This window comes from Coturnix japonica, chromosome 1 (genome assembly GCF_001577835.2).
Source record: "Coturnix japonica isolate 7356 chromosome 1, Coturnix japonica 2.1, whole genome shotgun sequence".
In the NCBI taxonomy this organism is placed as follows: Eukaryota; Metazoa; Chordata; class Aves; order Galliformes; family Phasianidae; genus Coturnix; species Coturnix japonica.
The window spans coordinates 138,356,284-138,378,732 of NC_029516.1; the positions used below are offsets into that span (position 1 = coordinate 138,356,284).

Sequence of the window (22,449 nt, forward strand, 5' to 3'; positions counted from 1 at the left end):
ACTTAAAACTGGTTATTGTATTTTACTATTTTTTCTTCCTTCTATTAAGTGAAAAATATTATTGTTCTCTGGTTTTCCTGTATTTTTGATGTAGTTAAGTAGCTTAGAATTTTCCCGTTTTTTTTCTGTTGTAGATACACCATTTCAAAAGCTGAGTTGCCTTAATAAAAGGGCTATATGAGAATAATGTGCTAAATGTGCTTATGTTAAGTGCTTCTTTCCTTTTACTCTGCTGCAACTAAGCAAATTATTGGAATTAGTTACTAGAATAGTTATGATTTTGTGAAATTAGAAAGCCAAAAACTGCTTTCAGGCCATCTGTGTAATAGGATTCACACTTGAAGTAAGACACAACTCTTATTCCTTGAAATTTTTCGTGTCTTCCTTACAGTCTACCAATAACCCTCTGAGAGTCTTAAAGTCGTCATTTGGTACATACTGCAAGAAAGCCAAAGGAAACTTGTAGCTTCTGGCCCTTGAATTTTATATGTTCACATCTGTAGTTCCATACTTACAGCTTTCACAATGCTAAGGGGAGAAAAAAATGCATCCATGTTTTTGAAAGTTAAAAAAAAATCTTCCATGGGACTTTTCCCTTCTAACAGGAATGCTTCTGCATTTGTTCTTAATTAGATTATTTTTTTCTGATTTGGTGCCTTTTTTGAGCTTTCTTAAAGATTTTAAAATGGTATTACTGCTGCTAAACTTAGCTCCCTGTATTTGTGTATTGTTTTATTGACATCCAAACCTTCATGCTTTTAGGCCAACAAAGTTTTCTAAATTTACAAATTTTGTGTTGTACATTCTCTAACAAATTCTGTGCTGCTTTTCATTTTCTTGATCTCCATCCATTGTAAGCAATGTTTTCCACAAAGGAATTAATTATTTCTGCTATGTGTACATTCTCTCTCTTACAGATCATTATCCATTCTTCACACTGCTTCTGCATTTCCACGTGTCTACATCTTCCTTTCTCTTAGAATTCACAATGTCTCTCCCTCATACTTTCTTGACTTTGGTTTTGCCTGCATCTTAGCCAAAAGGAGAACACACAGATAACCCATCTTCTAGCACATCAGCTGCTAAACAATTGCTAGGAAAATGTGGGCTGATGATTTTTTTTATTCCAGAACAGAACAACCTGTTCTTATTTTAGCTAAACTTGCTTTGGAAATTGTGTGATTAGAAGTAAGTTCATATAGTACTGCTTTTCTCTGGGGCCGAGATTCCCAAACATGGAGTTGTTCCAGAGTCACTTGTTGTTAAATTCACATTCATTCTAACTGTACAGTACTTTTGATGTATAGGTAAACATTCATTATGGAACTCAAATTCAGATACAATTCTTCCAGGCTTCTTTGCATCCATTTTGTTGTGGCTTAGATAAAAATTGTAGTTGCATCTCATAATTCGTTCTTTTATATTTTCTTCTATTTCTACTCTAAGTAATCACTGCTATTTTTCTTTCTTGCTTCTTGCTTGTACTACTGATTTTATTTTTTTTTCCTCTTCATTGTATTGAAATGGGAAATTGATTTTCTTACACCTTTCCATATTTGAGAGGCACAAATAGTAGACTTGTCCAGATTTTTCTTCTGCAAAACGATTTGGAGAGAGTTGTTCTTTCTCAAGTCTATGAATTTGTTGAAGAGCAGTTTTTTAATGACTTACTCTCCATTAAAATGTTGCTGGAGGTGGGTAGACTTTCTCTTTGTTTTGTAATTCTCTGTCTCAAGAGGGCCTTATCAGTATTGCTTCTGGTAATTGTACTAGAGTACCAGCCACACATGGCTTTGATTGTTTCATAAATAAACAGTTTTGTTAAGTGCTTATCCAATATCATATCCTCACTACAGAATATTTTTAGTTCTACTATTAATTGCTGTATGTTTTATATGCCTGTATGCACATACATATTACTGTAACTACAGTAACATTAATTTAATCCTGCAATAAAATAATATAGGTTAACTGTTTTTTTTTTCCTATGTTTAATTAAAAACAGTATCTGATCTGGTTCCTGTATCAAGAGGGCATAAACTTAAATATCTGGTACACTTTTTTTGTGATCCTGTTCATTTAATAAGTAATCTGTTGCTTGAATTTGGTACCATGTGGTATGTGAACATAGTGGATATATTAGTTAGCGAAATCCTAGTAATACTAACATTCTAAATGTTGAGTAATCATGTATTGAAACAAAATCATTTTATTTTGATATAGGGGATGTCCTACTTTGGTGCAAGCATTACCAGGTCCTAGTACGCAAGTTACTGCTGGAAGCAACCATACAGCTATTCTCTTAATGGATGGCCAGGTTTTCACATTTGGAAGTTTCTCAGTAAGGAAATAATAATGTTTACTTATGGAAATAAGCTTATTATCGTTGTACTGTTCGAAGACTTTCAAAACTGTTTGCTTATACTTGCAAACACATAACAACTTGTGGATGCTGAATGTTTTTTTATTTACGTCTCATGTTTGTAAATGGGGCCTCTAATGTTGATGTGATTAGAAGAGCATGGTGCCAGTTATTACTGATACGTTTATATTCTATAGTATGTTGCTGTTTAAAGTTAAGTTGCTTCATAAGATGAACCAGTTTTCTCAAACTCTTTATTGTTACAAGGTCCATTGCAAGCTTTTGTATATTTTATTAACTGAATTAGTTAGAAAAATATCAGGGTCATTTCTTCCACAGAAATGACAATGAGTTTCATTTAAGGAAAAAGCTCTGGCTCAGTATGGCACAGTGTAACTCTGGTACTTTTCTTTCATATGCACCTGGCATGTACTGGTCATGTCCATTGGAATCATCGTGTATATTCACTGAATAAGCATGTCAACTTTGTTTAATTCCCCTTCATCCTGACTTCAGATCTTTGTCTCCTTGTCCTTGCAAATGTTCCCTCACTACAGTCTCTCAAGGGTAATTGTTGGTGCTTTTCTCCTAATGTCCTTTTGGTAACAACTGGAGTATAGACACTGAGTTTTTGTTTGTTTAGAACTATCTACTGGCAAACACAACAGAAATGTCATATATTGAAATCTGCTGTTTTACAAAAGAAAATCAGAAAAAAAGTGAAGACTTAAATTTTAGAGTTGAAAATAACATTTTTAATTAAAACCGTGCCTTAAAATGGCACTTAAATTAGGTGATATTTCTTGATTTTCAGCCTCGGTATTTTGGCTTTTGTCTTTGTCATAAGTGACTTGGGCACTTAAAAAATTTAAGCTTTCACTACTCCCGAAAAGCCAAATTCACTTTGAGAAATAGAATTTAAAGACCTGTCAATAAATAAATAAATAAATAATCAATGACCTGGAAACAAACAAACAAACAAAAAACTTTGAGTCCGCTTTTAGACTGCTTGTTGTATGTCTGCTCTTTCTGCTGCAATGTTTGAAAATTCACTGAGAGCCATATAAACTCGGGGAATCTCAAGCACATTACTCATAAATATCGTCACTAATTTTGCTTGTATGTATTCTCTTTTTTCTTCTATTGATGTATTCTCTTAAAGCACATAGTTCCTGTATCAAATGAAAAACTGATAACAATTTCTAAATAGGCAAAAATTGAGAGAAACAGAAGCAAAAGATTTTATTTCAATGCTGATATTTTTAAGAAATGGTTTAAAAAATAATCTGTGTTTCAACATTTTATTTATTAGTTTGGTTTTAGTTATGACTGAAGGGTAAGCAGCAGTAGAAATAAGACATGTTCAGATGAAAAAGTTGGTCTGTACTTAGTTGATCCTACTTAGAAGGATCAACAATAGTATCAATACAATCATTTTATTATAATAAATACTTTACTGAAAATGAACTTACTAGTTAAGACTGTATTCATTCAACATGTAAATAAGCAGGAAAAAAAAGTATTAGTAATATGTGTCAAAGCATCTGTATTCATTAGAGAGTGCTGTGATGCTGGAACAGATTGCACAGAGGAACTGTGGATGCCCCATCCCTCGTTCAGGGCCAGGCTGGATGGGGCCCTGGGCAGCCTGATCTAGTTTGTGGCATCCTTGTCTACAGCAGGACATTGTAGCTGGATGATCCTTATTGTTCCTTCCAACCCAAGCCATTCTGTGACTACAAACTGAGTTGCATACGTTTGATATAACAAACACAGTTGTTTTTCATTGTTTGACTGACAAATTTCTGATGTTTCTTAGGTAAACAATAGATTCTCTTCAAAAATAACATGTTATTTTTTAAAGTGGTCAAAACTTCTGGACTTAATTGATTGTCTTCTCATTAAATAACTGAAAAACTTAACTGAAAAGTCTACTTAAATGTATAGGGCTTTTCTTAGAGTAGTCATTATTTTCTGAAGGTACTTTTTCAGTAAGCTCTTTCTTCCAGATGGCTCACAGTTTTTGTGCTGAAGATGTCTAACTTGTTTATCTTTGAGATTCACTATTAAGTACTAATTTTTTTGTATTTTCTCTATAGAAAGGTCAGCTTGGTAGACCAATTCTGGATATGCCCTACTGGAATGCGAAACCAGCACCTATGCCTAATATTGGTTCTAAATATGGACGCAAAGCAACATGGATTGGAGCAAGTGGAGACCAGACTTTCCTCCGGATTGATGAAGCTCTCATTAATTCTCACGTGCTTGCTACATCAGAGATATTTGCAAGCAGGCATATAATAGGCAAGAACTCTCCTAGAATATTTTATTATGCTTACAGAGTTTTCAGAGAAAGATCATTTTCAGTCATTGCCTTCTACTTATAATGCAAGTGGTGATGCTGGCTCCTTTAGATAACTAATTTTATGAGAACGAAGAATGTAAAAGGCTGGATTTTTTTATTTTTTTTTTTGCACTTTATGGATTTTCTTGCAATCTTACTGTGGTTTTGTTTTTTGCTGTTGGCAGTATTTCTTCTCCACTACTGCGTGTGTTAATGCTTTGTGCACAGAATGTGACATGTAATTAGTGGAATCTTTTTTTCTTCTTGTGCTCCCTGATCTAGGTTTGGTACCAGCTTCAATATCAGAACCTCCTCCTTTTAAGTGTCTTCTGATAAACAAAGTAGATGGCAGTTGCAAAACATTCAATGATTCTGAGCAAGAAGACCTTCAAGGTTCCGGTGTCTGTCTGGATCCTGTCTATGATGTTATTTGGAGGCAAGTATGGATTATAGCTCTAAAAGTCATAATGCAGAAGTGCTTTAAAAAGTACTTTGGAAAGCCGGAAATTTGATGATGCTCATTTACCTAGCAAACAGAAAGCAATTTTTATTCCTTCCTGTATCTTATTTTGCTTTTTTTGAATGATACGTTCAACTCAGTTCAAAAGAAATTCTTATTTGAATTTTTTGATTTCTGTTCTTTTTTGCATCATTTTCATTGAAATATCACGGGGACCCCAACCTACTCATTTTCTGTTTTTATTCTTCCCCGGCTTTCCTCCATCTAACACTCAATTGACTAATTTCTTGACATCGAAGCTTCCACAGTATTTCATATTAGCTTTCATCTCAAGCATTAATGATTAATACTTAAATGGGAGAAATAGTAGAGTAATGGTATTCTTTTTTACCTCTGACATTTTGAGTGTTCAGAATAAAGGTACTTACGTAGATAGCTTAGGCATTCTAGTTATGGTTGTCTTTGGGAGTGGTTGCATTCAGTGGACTCTTTCACTGGGTGCAGATCATAAACACTTGTTCCAAAACATAATAATAATCTCAAATACTTCTATAAAAATTTGTTTTAAAACTATGTTAGCCAGGATTTGGGAGATAGAGTTGAACTGTACCCTGTGTGCGAGTCATGGAGGATGTTTAGACTCACTGGAAAACTTGGCGAGACAGAGTAGTCTCTTAAAGTTTGATGATGGCAGGGAACTAGCTAGTCTGCACTATCTGGAGAAGATATTGTCATGTAAATTTATGTCCTTAAAAGATCATTGTGTCTGTAGGCTACCTGCATTCTACTTTGGATGTCTTTATCCAAGATCGAGACATGAGAATTTAATTGCCACTTAACTATGAAGCATGCATATATGTGAGGCATAGTTCTTCAAGACCTCTGAAATTCCCGAAATGACTATAGTCCTGCTTCACGCGCATCCCCAGATGACATTATGTCATGGTTTTATGATCATCGGTATTCCATATCATCACATAATGTAGCGTACTGGGAATTAAAGCATTAATGCCCCAGTTCCACACAGCAAAGAGAAGAAACTACGTTCCCCAGAAGACTGTTTGCTGTGCTGATATCATTCCTGCACAGGGGGGAACGCATATAAGGTGGTGGCAGGTCATCTGACATTCTCTTGCTTTCCTTTGGCTTTTCTCTTTGCCGCTCTTCTCGTTCGTCTCTCCTCGCTGCTACCCATCCCAACTGCACAATTACTGTAAGACCTACAGCTTTGAGATACTCTCTCATTATATTGGATTTATTAGCTTCAATTCTAGTTATCTTGCATTCCGATACCATTTTTATTAAATTAGTCTGTTTCTCCTCAGATCATTGCCACTTTTTGTTTTTTTTTCTAATTATTTTGGGATCCTCTGTTTACCTTCTCCAGAGACATGGATTTTGTGAAATCCCTCCACCCTACTAGTCACGGAACCGGACTAAACCAGCCCGTAAACCATTGACACATTAATAAGGTCATCTCTCAGGTCATCTTGCAGCCTTCTCTTCTCCAGGCTTAACAGCCCGAGCTCTTTCTGCCTGTGGTCATAGGAGAGGTGTTTCATTCCATGGATCATTTTTGTGGCCCTCCTCTGGACATGCTCCAGGAGGTCTATGTCTCTTGTGTAGTGAAGAGTCCACATCTGGATGCAGTAGTCCAAGTGAGGCCTCACTAGCTCAGAGTAGAGGGGTGGGATCACATCCCATGACCTGCTGGCCACACTTCTTCTGATGCAGACATGGATACAGTTTACTTTCTGGGCTGTGAGGGCACATTACTGTTCACATTCAGTTTCCCATCCACCAGTAGCTTCAGGGTGTTTTTTGGCAGGGCTGCACTGAATCCTTTCATCCCACAGGTGGTATTGGTATTGGGTTTGCCTCTGCTCAGGTGCAAGAATATATGTGGTATCCTGTAATGTCTTTAGGACTATTTCCTTCTTGGTTGCTTAGACCATCTTAGCTCCTTTTTCATTTTAGGTGCAACGTAACAAGTCAAAATATATTTTCCTCTCATACATCAGCCTATGTCTTCTGTTTTTTCCTTTTACATGCTGATATCAAAGATATCATTTTCTGCATGTCTATCTATAGAATGAAAAGTCTTTATATTTCCTTGTTTATGCTGCCACTCAATAATCCTGTAAAAACTTGCAGTGTGATGTTACTCATTTAAACAGTCGAACGTATGTTGGATTTCTCAAGATGTTTTTGAACTTACTAAAAAGAAAGTACCTTTGTAGTTGTTACCTTTATCATTCTTGGGTACATCTACTGCTATGTGTAAAGTTCTTTGCTAATTAATTCATGTTGCTTAATAGACTATACCATTTTAATATTTATGAGGATTTAAAAATGTCTGTGTTCTGATATTTGTAAACCCATAATGTGATTGTTTGTCTTAAAATACAGTAAGAATTTTATGTCTCTCCATTTGCTGGTGTGTTAAGCTAGTAAAGTTTATATGTATTTGATACAAATGATGTATATTAGTTTGTGTGAGCAGATCTACTTTTCATGTTAAGTAGGTTATAAAGTTTAATTATCAGTTAGTTTCCAAGGTGGTTTTACTCTGTTCTGTCTTATTCCAGGTTTCGACCAAATGCTAGGGAACTGTGGAGTTACAATGCTGTAGTTGCGGATTCCAGACTTCCCTCAGCTCCAGACATGCAATCCCGGTGTAGTATTTTGAGTCCAGAACTTGCTCTTCCAACAGGTTCCAAAGCTCTAACCACCAGATCTCATGCAGCTTTGCACATTCTAGGTATACATTTATAATAGATGAGTCAAAAGCTTAGTTGAAGTAGAACCGTTACTTAACGTGTAAATGAATTGTAGTCTGGCAGCTTTTTTACTTCGGTTGGATTTTTTTAATCTTTCACCATCTCTTAACACAATCAAACTAAAATTCATTAATTTTAAGGAAAATAATTATCTTTTGCTGTCTTAATGGTATTAGATGATTTTAGAGTTGTGATGGAAGTTGCTACTAGAAGTAAGGAGAATAAAGTGAGAGCTTTCTAGGTAAATATTTGAATGTTGCAGTATAAAATCAATATGGTTAGGTTAATTTACAGTCTCCAAAGGATAGGAAAAAATGTGCAGTTTTCTGCATCCTTACATGTGTAGCTATTAAATAAATTGAATTTTTGTTATTGGAATTTGCTTTTTGCAGCTTTGTACACTAAGATGTTAAGAGTAGCATAATTTATTTTTATAGTCTAGAATAGCTTACCAAAATGAAAGATAATCCAGCACTGTTCATGTATAAATCGGCCACCTGCAACTTAGCAGTGCTTCAAAGCATAGCTTTGAAAATGATTTTGCATTACTTGCTCAGTGGTTGTAGTTAATTGTGTTAGAACAGTGGTTACTTGTGTTTGAGTCAGAATAAGGTCTCTTAGGTAGCCATGTAAAATAAGCTTTTTATGAGGCTCTCAAATCTGCCCAGTATTAACTTCCTACATCAACTCTTCCTGGGTAATATGGGGAATAAAAGTAAAACAAGTAATTAAAAAAATGAGAGTGTTGTTGGCAAATAACTTACAACTGCATTCACGTTTCTCAATTATTCTAATAAAAGAATATGAAAAAATTAAATGAAGTCAATCTTAGACAATATTTTTAGATTCAGTAGCAATGACCCCTAACCAAATCAAGGTGAAAACAATATGCAGTAGTAGCCTCTGTGTGGCTTAGGTACAAAGTAGTTAGTTGCTTTGATCTTTTTAGCTAGTATTAATTTCTGTTTCACTGATTGCAATCAACAATAATAAGTTTTGAGCATTTCTTGGTTTTGCCTTCTTATAGGTTGTCTTGATACTTTGGCTGCTATGCAGGACTTAAAAATGGGTATAGCAAATACAGAAGAAGAGACTCAAGCAGTAATGAAAGTTTATTCTAAAGAAGACTACAGTGTTGTTAACAGATTTGAAAGTACGTATACAGTAACATTTTATGACATAAATTAATAAAAGACTGGAACAGATTAACAATATGTTTAATCCTTTTTTTTTTTTTCTTTTTTTCTTTAGGTCATGGAGGAGGCTGGGGTTATTCAGCCCACTCAGTAGAAGCTATCCGTTTCTGTGCTGATACAGATATTTTGTTAGGTGGTCTCGGTCTTTTTGGAGGGAGGGGTGAATACACTGCTAAAATAAAGGTAAGGTTTTGTGGGATTTTTTTTAAACAATTTTTTTGTCTTGTTACTTCAGCAATGCCACCTGAAAACATCATTCATTGTATTTCTTGATAAAATAATGCTTTACTGTATACTAAAAGCATTAGTTATACGACTGGAAGCAGGTTTCTTAGTGTTCAAGATATGGCTTATTCTTACTTTGACTAAATGCTATGCCATTTTATTGGTACCAGGAGCTGATGCGGCTGTAGGTAGAATGGTTCTGTGATCTATGTGCCCAAAGCTCAGAAAATTTGCAGAAATTTTGTTTTGGCTGATTAGAAACTCATTCCGTGTCAGGATGCATGGGTTACTGCCTCTCAAAAACAAAATAATGCTTTTTTTGGTAGCTAGAATTCCTTTGGTACTGGCTGAACTGTTGCTTCTCTCCATTTCTTTGTCATTCCTTCTCAGACTGATCTCAGGATTCTTAGCTGGATTTTTTCAATTGAGAGGAAATTGAAGTGGCACCAAACATGCTTAATCTTTTATTTGTGCCATACAAAGATGGTTAGGGCTGGAGCATGTGTACTGATTTAAACAATGAAATAAATCTGGCTTTGAATAAAGAAATTCATGTAAAGACAGTGTGATTAGTAGGGTTTAATTTCTGATAAATTTCCTGCATTTAATAGAAATTTCAGAAATGCCTTGCAAAATGTTTTAAAGGAAAGAGCTAATAGCTGTATGAGGTATATGTAAAGTCTATACTCAAGCAATGTTACTGTTATCACTTGTTTGTCATATAGCGGGTTATTGAATTTTCTCAGATGATACGGCTGCTTATTGTTAGTTTGTTTTAGGGAAATTAATTGTTAGTGTGTGGTTAGCAGTAACATGCATAAGTGAACTGGATGTCTGAAGTAAATAACTGTAATTTATTCTGATATGTGTTCATTCTAATACAATCACTGAGAATTTCAAATGACTATGGAAAGCAAAGAAAGTTGACAAAACAAGTCATTATACTAAGGTTTAAATACTAAAGGAAGTAACCCTGTCAGACCAGTCTTGTATTATTTGTTCAATTTTTTTCTTATTGTTAGCTTATGGCCAAGATAAGATTTTCCAGTCCTACTACAGTTAATTGCATATTAAATAGGGGCGTAAAGAAGTGATTTTTGACTGAGTAAGAAGCCTATGTTCTTTTGTAAAAGGTATCTTTTTTTTTTTTTTATCATATCCAAGGGCTGTTTATGGCATTATTTACTTAATGATAGTCAACCTACCCCTGAAAGTGTCTCCAGTATGTGTCACTCTATGATAAAAAAAAACCAAAAAAACAAAAAAACCTGCATAATTTTTGCCATTCTTAGGTGCTCTGTATTCAGCCTGTCTGTGAGATTCAGGGATTTTCTACACTTAAAATCAGAATATATATAGATATAAGGCTGGGAAGACAGTGTGAATTGCTATTTTTTAATAGTTCATGTCATTACAAAATCATGAGTTTCCAGTTGTGAATTTGGCTATCAGTGGTAGAAATGAGCAATTGTTTTTCAGAAGGGAAAAAAGATAGTAGTAGACAGTTCACAGAATAACAGACAAGAAGTGGCTTATTATTAGCTTTCTAACAGCTGAGAAATAAATAATATACATTTATTTGTTTGTTTGTTTGTTTGTTTTTGATATATATATTTTTTGTTACTCTACCAGTTGTTTGAATTGGGTCCAGATGGGGGAGACCATGAGACTGATGGTGACCTTCTTGCTGAAACAGATGTCTTAGCATATGATTGTGCTGCTAGGTAAGATGTTTCTTTACTTACTTTTACCTATTTGTTTTTCCTTCATACCGTTTTAAAAATCATTTAAATGTTGCCTGAGAATATCAACTTTATTAGCACTTGTAGCCCAGAAACTAAAACTTGAACTAGCACACTTTTTTTTTTGCTTAATTCTAAATAGCAAAATGTCAAATACCGAGATAAAAAGTTGCAGCAGCTCTTTTACATGCTTATATTAAAATATATGAATGGGTATTAGTATTAAACAACTTACCATTACACTTTCTGCAATATAAAATTATCATAACCAAAACAGAGGTTATTATGCTTGAGATCATTTGGAAAGAAGTTATTGCTTTAAAGTTTTTGTGCTTATGGAATGGGTTTACTTTTGCTTAACCTGCATTTATATTCCGTGGTATGAAAAAATTTGTCACTGAAATCATCCATAGCTAATTTTTATTTTTTTTAATCAAGATTCCCTGATCAGATATTTTAATGCATTTTTAAGTGTTCATACCTGAGAATCTATGCCTAAATTCTTGTCATTTAACCAAAAATTTACATGTAATTTTCTGAAAATGAATTTTAAATTATAATGAATGTATTATTTATAGTGTTGTGTGATAAATATAATTAGGTTATTGTACATTTTAAGTTAACCTTATCTTTCCAACTGAGTTGAACATTTAATAACTGATTGTGCAAAAATGTGAGACTGTGCTAAACTTAAGAATTTGCAAGTCTTTCTGAATTTAAAACAAATCAAAGTAAAATTTGCTATGTTTTTCAACAAAATATTTTTAAATGTCAAATATAAATAGTTGAGATTAAAAACTCGATACTGATTTTCAATTTTCTATTATAAAAGGAGTATAATTTGTTAAAGATTAATCTATAAACTAATTCAGATACACCTTTTTCTTTACATTTAATTCTCTTAGAGAGAAATATGCAATGATGTTTGATGAACCTGTACTCCTACAAGCTGGCTGGTGGTATGTAGCCTGGGCAAGAGTGTCGGGACCTAGCAGTGACTGTGGATCTCATGGACAGGCCTCTATTACTACAGATGATGGGTATTTTTTTTTTCCAGTATTTCTTAATGCAGAAGAGGAGATCTCATATTACTTGAATGATTGTTTTCTCTGTTTGTTTTTCCTCTTTCAGTGTTGTCTTTCAGTTTAAAAGTTCCAAGAAATCCAACAATGGTACAGATGTTAATGCAGGGCAGATCCCACAGTTACTGTACAGGTAATGTTTTTACCTCTATTCAGAACAATTCATCAGCATGTTTTTTAAACAGAGGCCTTGTTAAGCATGTTTTATTACATTATTATGTAAAGTTAAGGAAATAAGTATCTCACAAATCTAGGGGAAACTTAGTTTGTAAGAAAAGTAGTAAGTCCATTATAGCAACATCTGTTCATAGTTTTTCTTTAAAGCTTAATTTCTTATACATTATGTTCTGAGATTTTAATTAGGAAACAAATGGCATGAATGAAATCTTGTAGTTCTTTAAAGCCTCATTTAATCTAACATTTCTTTTTGTTTTTTCTTTCTACTTGGAAAGCTCATTTTAGAGTGAAATACTGTTTAACAGTTTTTCACATTGCATTACTTATATGGAGGAAAAAAAAAAAGGAAAAAAAAAAAAAAAGGAAAAATCAGTTATGCTTTACTTAGTTAAGATATTGTTCCAATGATGATTGTTATATAACCTGGATTTAAAAAGCAAGAACTCTTTCACTGTATTACTTATCTTTCAGATTTCCTTAAATATGATGTGATATAAATATACATATCCTTATGTGTTTAAGGTCATAGGACCATAAATAAAGAGCAGTTCTCTTGCTGTGCCCTTTTTCACCCTGTCCTTTTCAAGGCTCCTTAACAGAGCAGCTGGCTTTTCCAGATAAATGCCCTACATCAGTAGACACCTCTCTCTCCAAAGGAATGTTTCATTTTGACTTATGCACATAAAGCTCTTGCACAAACTATTAATCAGCTGGTTAATTTCTATAGGGAGACAGCTGTAACCAGACAGACAAGTTTTGAGTCCTGAGAGAAGGACATGGCTGAAGAGCTACAAGTGGCATGAGAGGATTATTGCTGCATTAAGATATGATGCCTTTATTGTTTTAGTGATTCCAAACAATATCATGTATGCTTCAGAATTAAAAATAAATTCAGGGATGCTATAAAATCAAGAGAGAAAATACTTTCTTATTAGGAAATGGGGTTCTTCTAGATGTTTGTACATCTTTGCTCCCCTCTTTGTTCTTTCTTTTTGTAGAGTCTAAGAGTGGCTTGTGTTAAAAGAGACTTCAAAGATCATTTAGTTCCAACACTCTTGCTGTGGGTGGGATTGCCACCCACATTTACTATATCGTGCACTGTATCAGACTGCCCAGGGCCCCATCCACTGTGACCTTGAATACCTTCAGGGAAGGAGTATACATAACTTCTCTGGGCAGCCGGTACCAGTGCGTCACCGCCCTCTCAGTGAAAAATTTCCCCCTAACACCTAATCTAAATCTTTCCTCTTTTTGTTTAGAATCATACCTCCTTGTGCTATCACTATCTACTCACTTTAAAAGTTTATTTCCCTCCTGAAAAAAAAGTATATTTCCTTCCCCTCCCCATAGTGCCTGAAGTTTTATCTTTCTAGATTGCAGTTTGAGCTAAATTAGAAGGGTGGAATATGCATGAACTTGCATCTGCCTTAAGGAGATGTTTTTTTCTCCACAAATACTCAGAGTTTTGAGTTTGATTCTTAGTGCCTGTTATGCATAGATGTCTCAACATAAGAATGAAGATGCAGCCTACATGTACTAAATCCTAGCATTCTGTAAAAATTGCCTTTCTGGCTCTAAAAATGTTATCTGAAGAAGTACAATATATAATTGCATAAATTTCACATGTGTCTTCAACTTGATTCTCAGTTGTCAGTGTTTCTAGTTGAACAGATAGTTGATTTTTGTTCTGAAAGTGTTAAGGTCTAGTGTAAGTTACACAGAAATTGAACATTTCTAGATAATTCTTTTAAACTTCTCTTTCATTATTGTTCTACTTCATCGGTACAAAGAATAAAGCTTGGTGCAGATTTCAGATCAGTTTGCAAATTGTTCTTCCAGGCTACCAACAAGTGATGGCAGTGCATCCAAAGGAAAACAACAAACCAGTGAACCTGTTCATATTTTAAAGAGATCTTTTGCCAGAACTGTTTCAGTGGTGAGTGTTATCGAATATTATCTGTTTCCTGCGTGTTCATTCATACTTAACAGAACTGAAAGGTGTACATGTAGAAGTAATTTATGACTTTTTTTCTATTGACTTATCAAGACACTGATAAGTTACACTGATGTGAAGAACTTTGGGGTTTTATTTTTGTTTGTTTGTTGATTTGTTTTTACTTTTTCTTAAGATTTCAGACTTAAAGTTAGGCTTGAGCTAAGATAGGTAGTGACTGATAATGCAAGTAAAATTTACTGTAAAATCTGTGTTACAGATGAATTCAAGCAGTTTATAGTTATTAAATAATTGTGAGGCATCACCTGCGAACGGTATTGTAACATATAAATCGGCTTTAGCATACTATTACACTAAAGCTATTGCTCCTCTTGAGCAAGTCCAGAGGGGGGCCACAAAGATGATCAGAGGGCTGGAGCACCTCCCCTATGAAGAAAGGTTGAGAGAGCTGGGGTTCTTCAGCCTGGAGAAGAGAAGACCCTGGAGAGACCTTATAGTTGCCTTCCAGTACCTGAAGGAAAGCTGGGGAGGGACTCTTTTTGGGGCAACTAGCAACAGGACAAGGGGAAATGGATTTTAACTGTGAGAGGATGGATTTAGACTAGATATTGGGAAGAAGTTCTTTGCTGTGAGTGTGGTGAGACACTGGAACAGGCTGCCCAGTGAAGTTGTGAATGCCCTCTCCCTGGAAGCATTCAAGGCTGGGCTGGATGGGGCTTTGAGCAACCTGGTCTAGAGGGGAGGTGTCCCTGCTTATAGCAAGGGGGTTAGAATGAGTTGATCTTAAAGGTTCTTTCCAACCCAAACCATTGTATGATTCTATGATCACATTAACTATGATCGCTCTGCTTTCTCCTGCTCGTTCTCCAAATAGGTTTTATGTCTTCTATGACAAATGATTTTAGTCACAAACATGGATATAAGTACCTTTTGCTTTTCATCTTATTATGCTGTAGAAAGTTTGCTTTCTGTTGTTTTATTTTTAATATAAAACCTGCCTTATTCCCATATCCTTAAATAGGAATGCTTTGAATCTTTATTGAGCATTCTTCACTGGAGCTGGACAACACTGGTACTAGGAGTTGAAGAACTTCGTGGACTGAAAGGATTCCAGTACACTGCTACTCTTTTGGATCTAGAAAGGTTGCGTTTTGTAGGTACTTGCTGTCTGAGGTTGCTGAGGGTTTACACCTGTGAAATATATCCAATATCAGGTATTTTTCTTAGTTTTCTTGTTTCCTGTTTATTAGCAAATAATAATGTGTGGGGCATTGAAAAATTGATCAAAGTAGTCTTGTAGAGTTTGCTGTAGGATGAAATTGCTTGTTCAGATATCTTTATTGGAACAATTAAGAGGTTTGCAGTCAGAAATGGGATATTCACAATTAATTGCATAACAATTGTCCATCACCTTATGTTTGCATTGAAACTCAGGTGTATTTCCATTTTAGGTTACAATTGACAGCTGGGTTCTTTTAGTCTATTTCCTATCTTTAATTTTTGCGTTTCTGTGCTTAGTAGGTGCTTTGGTAATGAGCACAATTTAAATTTTAAATGTTTTTCATGCCTGTAGCTTAACAGTACATATATTTAAATGAAGTATGTATTATAAAAAACTGGAAAATTAAAGTTCCTGATGTTAAAATCTCTTTGATGTACATTACTACCCTTTGCTGTTTTGCTCTGTGAAATTAACTTCTCTAAATATAGATTCATCAGTGTTGCTAAGTCCTGTCTATAATATTTGCTTGTATAATGTGCATTTTATATGAAAAAGATCCAATTGCTATACATTAATGCTCTTCTTTTTGTAACCTAGCTACAGCTAAAGCAGTTGTAGAAGAAACCAGTAAACTAGCAGATTGCATTGGAAAAACTAGGACCTTGCTGAGAAAAATTCTATCTGAAGGAGTTGATCATTGCATGGTCAAGTTGGACAATGACCCCCAAGGATATCTCAGTCAGCCCCTAAGTCTTTTAGAAGCTGTTCTTCAAGAATGCCATAATACTTTTACAGCTTGCTTTCATTCTTTTTATCCAACACCATCTCTCCAATGGGCATGTCTTTGTGACTTGCTGAATTGTTTGGACCAGGTATTGTAAAATGTCACAAGTGAATATTACAACTTAGATTGCTCTTCTGCTCAAAGAATCTAAACAGTATTTAAATTCTTTATTCCTTTTGAGTGTTTATCCTGAATTGTAATTTGAATTCTGCCATGACTTAAAAAAAAAAAAAAAAAAGGTGATTGCAGATTCAGCTAATGGAAACTTATGTGAAGTTAATGGAAAATTCACAGGTTCATAAATATATGAAATAGTTTATTTAAATAGTAATTATAACTATTATAAAACTGAAAAATTCCTTTCAAAAGTTGTTTTTCCTCACTGTTCATGAATACAGCAATACCTTTCTAATAATTTCACTTTATGTTTTTAGGATATCCAGGAAGCAAATTTCAAAACTTCCAGTAGTCGGCTTCTTGCTGCTGTGATGTCTGCTCTCTGCCACACTTCAGTAAAACTGACCTCTATCTTTCCAATTGCTTATGATGGAGAAGCATTGCTGCGATCAGTGGTCAAACAAGTCAGCACTGAGAATGACTCTGCTCTGGCCCATCGTTTCCCCCTTTTGGTTTCACATATGGAAAAACTGAGTCAGGTCAGGATATATTCTAAAAATCTCAAAATATTTCACTTTATAGCAAAGAAAAGTTATGTATATTCAGATGATTTTGACTAAATAAGGATGAAACTCCATTTGCCTAAGTGCTTCCTTTCTAAAAAACTGTTTGAGAAACTCCTGTTATTTTACTGATTTTTTAGCTTTTGTTCTGAGATACTTCATAAAATACTTATTTGTTTCTGAAAAAAAAAATAAATAATAATTTATTTTTGAATGTTAAACTAGGAGAAATATAGTTCAGAATTGTCTTCTATTGCATAGTCTTTCTTGCAACAGTTTCTCAGCTTGTGCACATGGTCACAGGAGTAGGTGGACCCTTTCTGTGTCCTTTCTGGACCCTTATAGGGCACCCAGATATCTTTCCTATGTAATAAACAATGTGAATGCCAGTTCATTCTGGAAATCAAGAATATTTTGGGTTTTGTTTGTTTGTTTATTTGTTTGTTTTGAAAAAGGAGTACATCCTGTGATAGCCTTGAGAATATTTATATATATGTATATATAAATATTTATTATATATTTGCATTTTATATTATATATATATAATATATATATATATATATTAGCTAATGGACACTATTTTTTCTTAATGTCACTGAATCTTCAATTACCTAATGTCTGTATAATACAGAAAGCAAATTTTAAAAGGATAAGCAGTATTATAAGCCATTTTTGTCTTTGTTATGCAGAGTGAAGAAAATGTTTCAGGGATGACAAGCTTTCGGGAAGTGCTGGAAAAGATGTTGGTCATTGTTGTTTTACCAGTCCGGAACTGCCTTAGGCGAGAAAATGAACTTTTCTCTTCACATCTGGTTTCTAATACCTGTGGGTTGCTTGCTAGTATTGTGAGTGAGCTTACAGCATCAGCATTAGGATCTGAGGTAAAGTTTCTGTAAGTTCATTCCTAGAAGTCATCAATTAATACAGATATATTTTCTTTTTGCATGCACACCCATGCAAGTACAAGCTCAAAATATATTGATTTAGAGCTCATTGGAGGCAGTGCCACATTTCCAAGAGTTTCTAAGCTTCTCATTTTATAATAGGTTCCTCCATGTGTTCTGTCTGGTTTTGACTGCAAGTCACAATTTGCTTTTCGGTTTGTGTAACTTTTTCTTGTTCACACTTGATTCTCCTTAATATTATTGTCCTTTGCATATTCAAAATTAAATAATAATTTCTTCAAATTCCAATCTATATGTATTCTTTCATTAGACTGTTTCTAGCTAGTTTGTTTTGTATTGGAAAATAGAAGTTGGTAACGAGTCTAAACTCTTAAAATCCCAAGATGCATATGTATGAAGCTATCATATTGTTAAATGATAGGAATTTATTCAATTTTATTAAACTCACATCCCTGTTTATGTACTATCAGCATTTATTTATTTTTTTTTTTTTCACAGAATGTACTTAATTTTTGGTAGCATTGATTAAGATGTTTTTATTGTTTTGTAAGATCTGTTTCTTTATTCTCTTGGTCTTGACCATGTCTAAGGCAGAAATATGCAACTCTTCTTCTTGAAGCATAGCTAAATTTTATATTTTTTTATTATTCATATGATATATGTTTAAATACGTGAAAAAGTTAGGAATAAGATTCTTAGTTATCTCTCGCTATTTCAGAATTACTACAAAATATATTTTTTTTTAATAATATTTAAAAGAAGCTGGTATAGTGGCATCTTTTATGTTTTTATTTATGTGTTGACTTAAAATTCATTGCTTTTTTATTTATTTATTTTTAAGGTGTCTAGTATTTAGCAGTTAACTTTTCCTACTCTTATTTAATTTTTTACAGGTTGATGGACTGAACTCTCTTCATTCTGTCAAATCCACACCAAACAGATTCACTAAAACAAGCCAGGGAAGAAGCTGGAATACTGGGAATGGATCCCCTGATGCAATATGCTTCTCTGTGGACAAAGCTGGTGTCGTTGTAGTAGGATTTTCTGTTTATGGTGGAGGGGGAATTCATGAATATGAGCTGGAAGTATTAGTTGATGATGTAAGTACTACATTTGAAAAAAAAAACACAGAAAAATGGAACAAAATATTTTTCCATAATACATTCCACAATGAAGTTTTGTAACGTGCTTATACAGTCTAAGTATCAGTGCAGCTGTACGGTTTTTTGCTTTGCTTATTGTAGTGATTTTTGTGGTGTTTCAAGCAACGTACAGCATCCAGTGTGCTCCTTAAGTCAATTATGACCTTGAAATCTTAATTACAGATAATGTTTGTATTAGGTTTTTAATTTCTAAATATACGTTAGTCTCTATGTACTGCTAAGGAAAATAAGAAAAAAAGTCCTCCAATTTAAAACATTTTTCACCAATAATTTAAAAAAAAAAAAAAAAAGAGTTGCCTGTCAGCATAGTCAGACTGAAGATGTCTTGTGCGCTTTTAAAGTACTCACCCATAACATACCTACTTTAAGTGACTATTCTAAGCTCTTTCAAAGGGCAAGCATAGGTTGATACAGAGAATTTCTCAGAGATGCTCAGTAATTTCCTTGTTAACTGAAAAGCTTCACTACTGACTCTAAACAATTCGTTTTCTAATATTTATATTATTTGTGTAACAAATTTTGCAAGAAAGCATTATTTGCATACATACTATGTATTTATAATATAAACATATTAAAATGTCATTGTTTCTTTGATTCAGAGTGATCATACTGGAGATTCAACTCATTCTCATAGATGGACGTCATTAGAGTTGGTTAAAGGAACTTACACCACGGATGATTCTCCCAGTGACATAGCTGAAATTAGACTTGACAAAGTTGTGCCACTGAAGGTAAAGAAAAGAAGTCTGTAGCTTCTTGTGAAACAGCGCTTATGACTTGCAGAAAACAAAAACTAGAATGTTCAGTGTAATATTTTTTTTTTGTTTACACATTTACAATTGATCTTTGCTTTATGAATTGTCAGTTTTGCACTGAAAAGTGAAACTTCTAGGAAGTAAAAAGAATTTAAAACTTAACTTCTAAAACGGTATAAACCAGTTTGTAATTCCTAGGGAATTACGCATCTTGAATGTACAGCTTTCTTGTATGCAGTTTGGTACCTTGACACTTTGCAGGCAGTTAGAAGGAATCAGAATAGTTCGGGTTGGAAGGGACCTTAAAGATCATCTAGCTCCAATTTGTCCTTCATGAGCAGGGACCTGGAATGGATTACTGAAAGCCCCATCTCACCTGACCTTTGAACACACCTAGGGATGAGGCATTCACAACTTCTCTGGGGAACCTGTTCCAGTGCCTCACCGCCCTTGACATCAAAGAATTTCTTCTGTAGGCAGTAGATTTAGGTTAGACCTTTTAGTTTAAAACCATTACCCCTGTCATTACATTCCTTCATAGAGTTCTTCCCCATCTTTCCTGGAGACCCCCTATAGGTACTGGAAGGCTGCTGTAGGGTCTTCCCAAAGCCTTCTCTTCTCCAGGCTGAAGAACTCTCTCAGTCTATCTTCATGAGAGAATTTTTTGGACTAGCCCCAACAGATCCAACAGGTCTGTGTCCTTCTTTGTTGGTTTGGCTTCAGACCTGAACACTCCAGTTGGGGCCTTGTGAATGCCAAGCAGAGGGGGAGAATGGCTTGGGTTGGAATCATCTGCCTTGACTTGCTGGCCTTGTTTCTTTTGTTGCAGCCTAAGAAGTGATTGGCTTTCTGGGTTGTAGACAGTTCTGGGTCATGTTGTTTTCCATTAACCAGCACCCCAAAGTCATTTCCTTTGCACTGCTCTCAATCCATTCTCTGCCCAACCTGTCTTAGTGCTTGGGATTACCCTGACCCACGTGCAGGACCTTGCACCTGGACTTGCTGAACTTCATGAGGTTCACACATAAGAAACTCTCAAGCCTGTCTAAGTCCTTCTGTAGGGCATTCCGTCCCTCCAGCGTGTTGACTGCACGGTGACGCTTGATGTTGCACACAGACTTGCTGAGGGTGCCCTCAATCCCATTGCCTACATCCACCAACAAGGATGTTAAGTCATGCTGGTAGCAATACCAAAGTAATTCTTTACTTAAGTTTTATCCCATAGCTTGGGAGCCTGAAGCAACTTTGACTTTTTAAAATATTTTTTTCAGTCAGTTAAATTTGTAGAGTCCTATGAAGGACTTTTCACACTTTCCAGTATTAATGTATAATAATAACTATAATAGCTCTCATAAAACTATGAAGTTTATTAGCTCTCATAAAATTATGAAGCTTATGTACCTTATACTGCTTATTATTTTTGCCTCTACTTTTTAAGGAAAATGTGAAATATGCAGTTCGTTTGAGGAATTACGGAAGCCGAACTGCCAATGGAGATGGAGGAATGACCACAGTTCAGTGTCCCGATGGTGTAACATTTACATTTAGTACGTGCAGTCTGAGCAGTAATGGCACAAACCAAACACGGGGACAAGTTCCACAGATTCTGTATTACAGGTTTGTGTGTTACCATGATCTATTTCTAAGAAGAGTGAATCAGAATGGTCATGATGCTATACAATTTTTTTTATTCTTTTTTTTTTTTTTTAAGAGATATAACAGAAATAAATGCATCTGGAGTGTGTGTGTGTGTTTTGATTCCCTATCAGAATTAACATGTTCTTTCAGTGTAATTTCAGTCTTTGGATTTAATGTGTTTCCGATTAGGGCAGAATTGTGTTGGAAGGATTCATTGGAAGTATTCAGTTGCGTCCAGTGTCAGTGACAAATAAATATAAATTAAAAAGCCGTGAGATTGACAGCAGAAGTACAATTCTAAGAGACAGTGAAAAAACAAAACAAAACAAAAACACCTTTCTGTAGGAGTGTTTTATTGAAGTCTTAGAGAAGTTTCCCTTCTGTATGTTTCATTTAGTTGTACTTTGAACTGTTCCACATAAAGTCGAATCATTGAGCATGCAGAGCTGCTAGTTCTGCAATCTTAATGTTCTGTAATACTGTTTGGAAGATCAAAACTTTCTAAACATAAGAAATCTTGTAGAATGGGAAATTTACCTTTTAACTGAGTGATTTCAGTTGTCTATGCAAAAGCTGAGTCACTATTATCTTGAAGACTTGAATTAGTTTATAGTCATGTTTGGGATGCTTTGAAAGTATACATCAGCATAGACATTTTGTATGTCTTAGGAAAGTAGTATATGCTAGTAGAAGCTAAGTTGACATAGGGTAGATTTCAAAGAGAAGACTGTTTGTTGAGGGTAAGCCTTACACTGCATTTCAAAAGCAAAATGAATCTTTATAATGGGGAGTGAGAAACTTTTTCACAGTTATAGCACAGAAATATTAATTGAAAGAGTTTTACTGGTTTCTGTAAAGTGTTTAGCAATACGTTTCTAAGATTTGAAGGACATCCAGTCAAAGCAGACATTTCAGAAACATGCTTTTCTTATTTTCTGTCAGACAAAAATAAAACAATAGGAAAGGGCAAATACTGTGGT

At 34.6% G+C, this 22,449-nt stretch overlaps 1 protein-coding gene across 18 annotated transcripts in view; it reads left to right on the forward strand.

Moving 5' to 3' along the window:
* MYCBP2 (MYC binding protein 2) overlaps positions 1-22,449 on the forward strand; it is a 184,243-nt gene that overhangs the window by 72,336 nt on the left and 89,458 nt on the right. For all 18 annotated transcript variants that reach the window (XM_032442048.1, XM_032442049.1, XM_032442050.1 and 15 more), the window contains 17 exons: positions 2,224-2,341; positions 4,462-4,666; positions 4,989-5,142; positions 7,755-7,927; positions 8,974-9,099; positions 9,198-9,325; positions 11,000-11,091; positions 12,015-12,149; positions 12,241-12,324; positions 14,208-14,304; positions 15,344-15,536; positions 16,142-16,416; positions 16,763-16,984; positions 17,698-17,889; positions 18,807-19,013; positions 19,676-19,807; positions 21,270-21,448. In XM_032442048.1, coding sequence (XP_032297939.1) covers positions 2,224-2,341; positions 4,462-4,666; positions 4,989-5,142; positions 7,755-7,927; positions 8,974-9,099; positions 9,198-9,325; positions 11,000-11,091; positions 12,015-12,149; positions 12,241-12,324; positions 14,208-14,304; positions 15,344-15,536; positions 16,142-16,416; positions 16,763-16,984; positions 17,698-17,889; positions 18,807-19,013; positions 19,676-19,807; positions 21,270-21,448 — 2,712 coding nt within the window. The remainder of the gene's footprint in view (positions 1-2,223; positions 2,342-4,461; positions 4,667-4,988; positions 5,143-7,754; positions 7,928-8,973; positions 9,100-9,197; positions 9,326-10,999; positions 11,092-12,014; positions 12,150-12,240; positions 12,325-14,207; positions 14,305-15,343; positions 15,537-16,141; positions 16,417-16,762; positions 16,985-17,697; positions 17,890-18,806; positions 19,014-19,675; positions 19,808-21,269; positions 21,449-22,449) is intronic.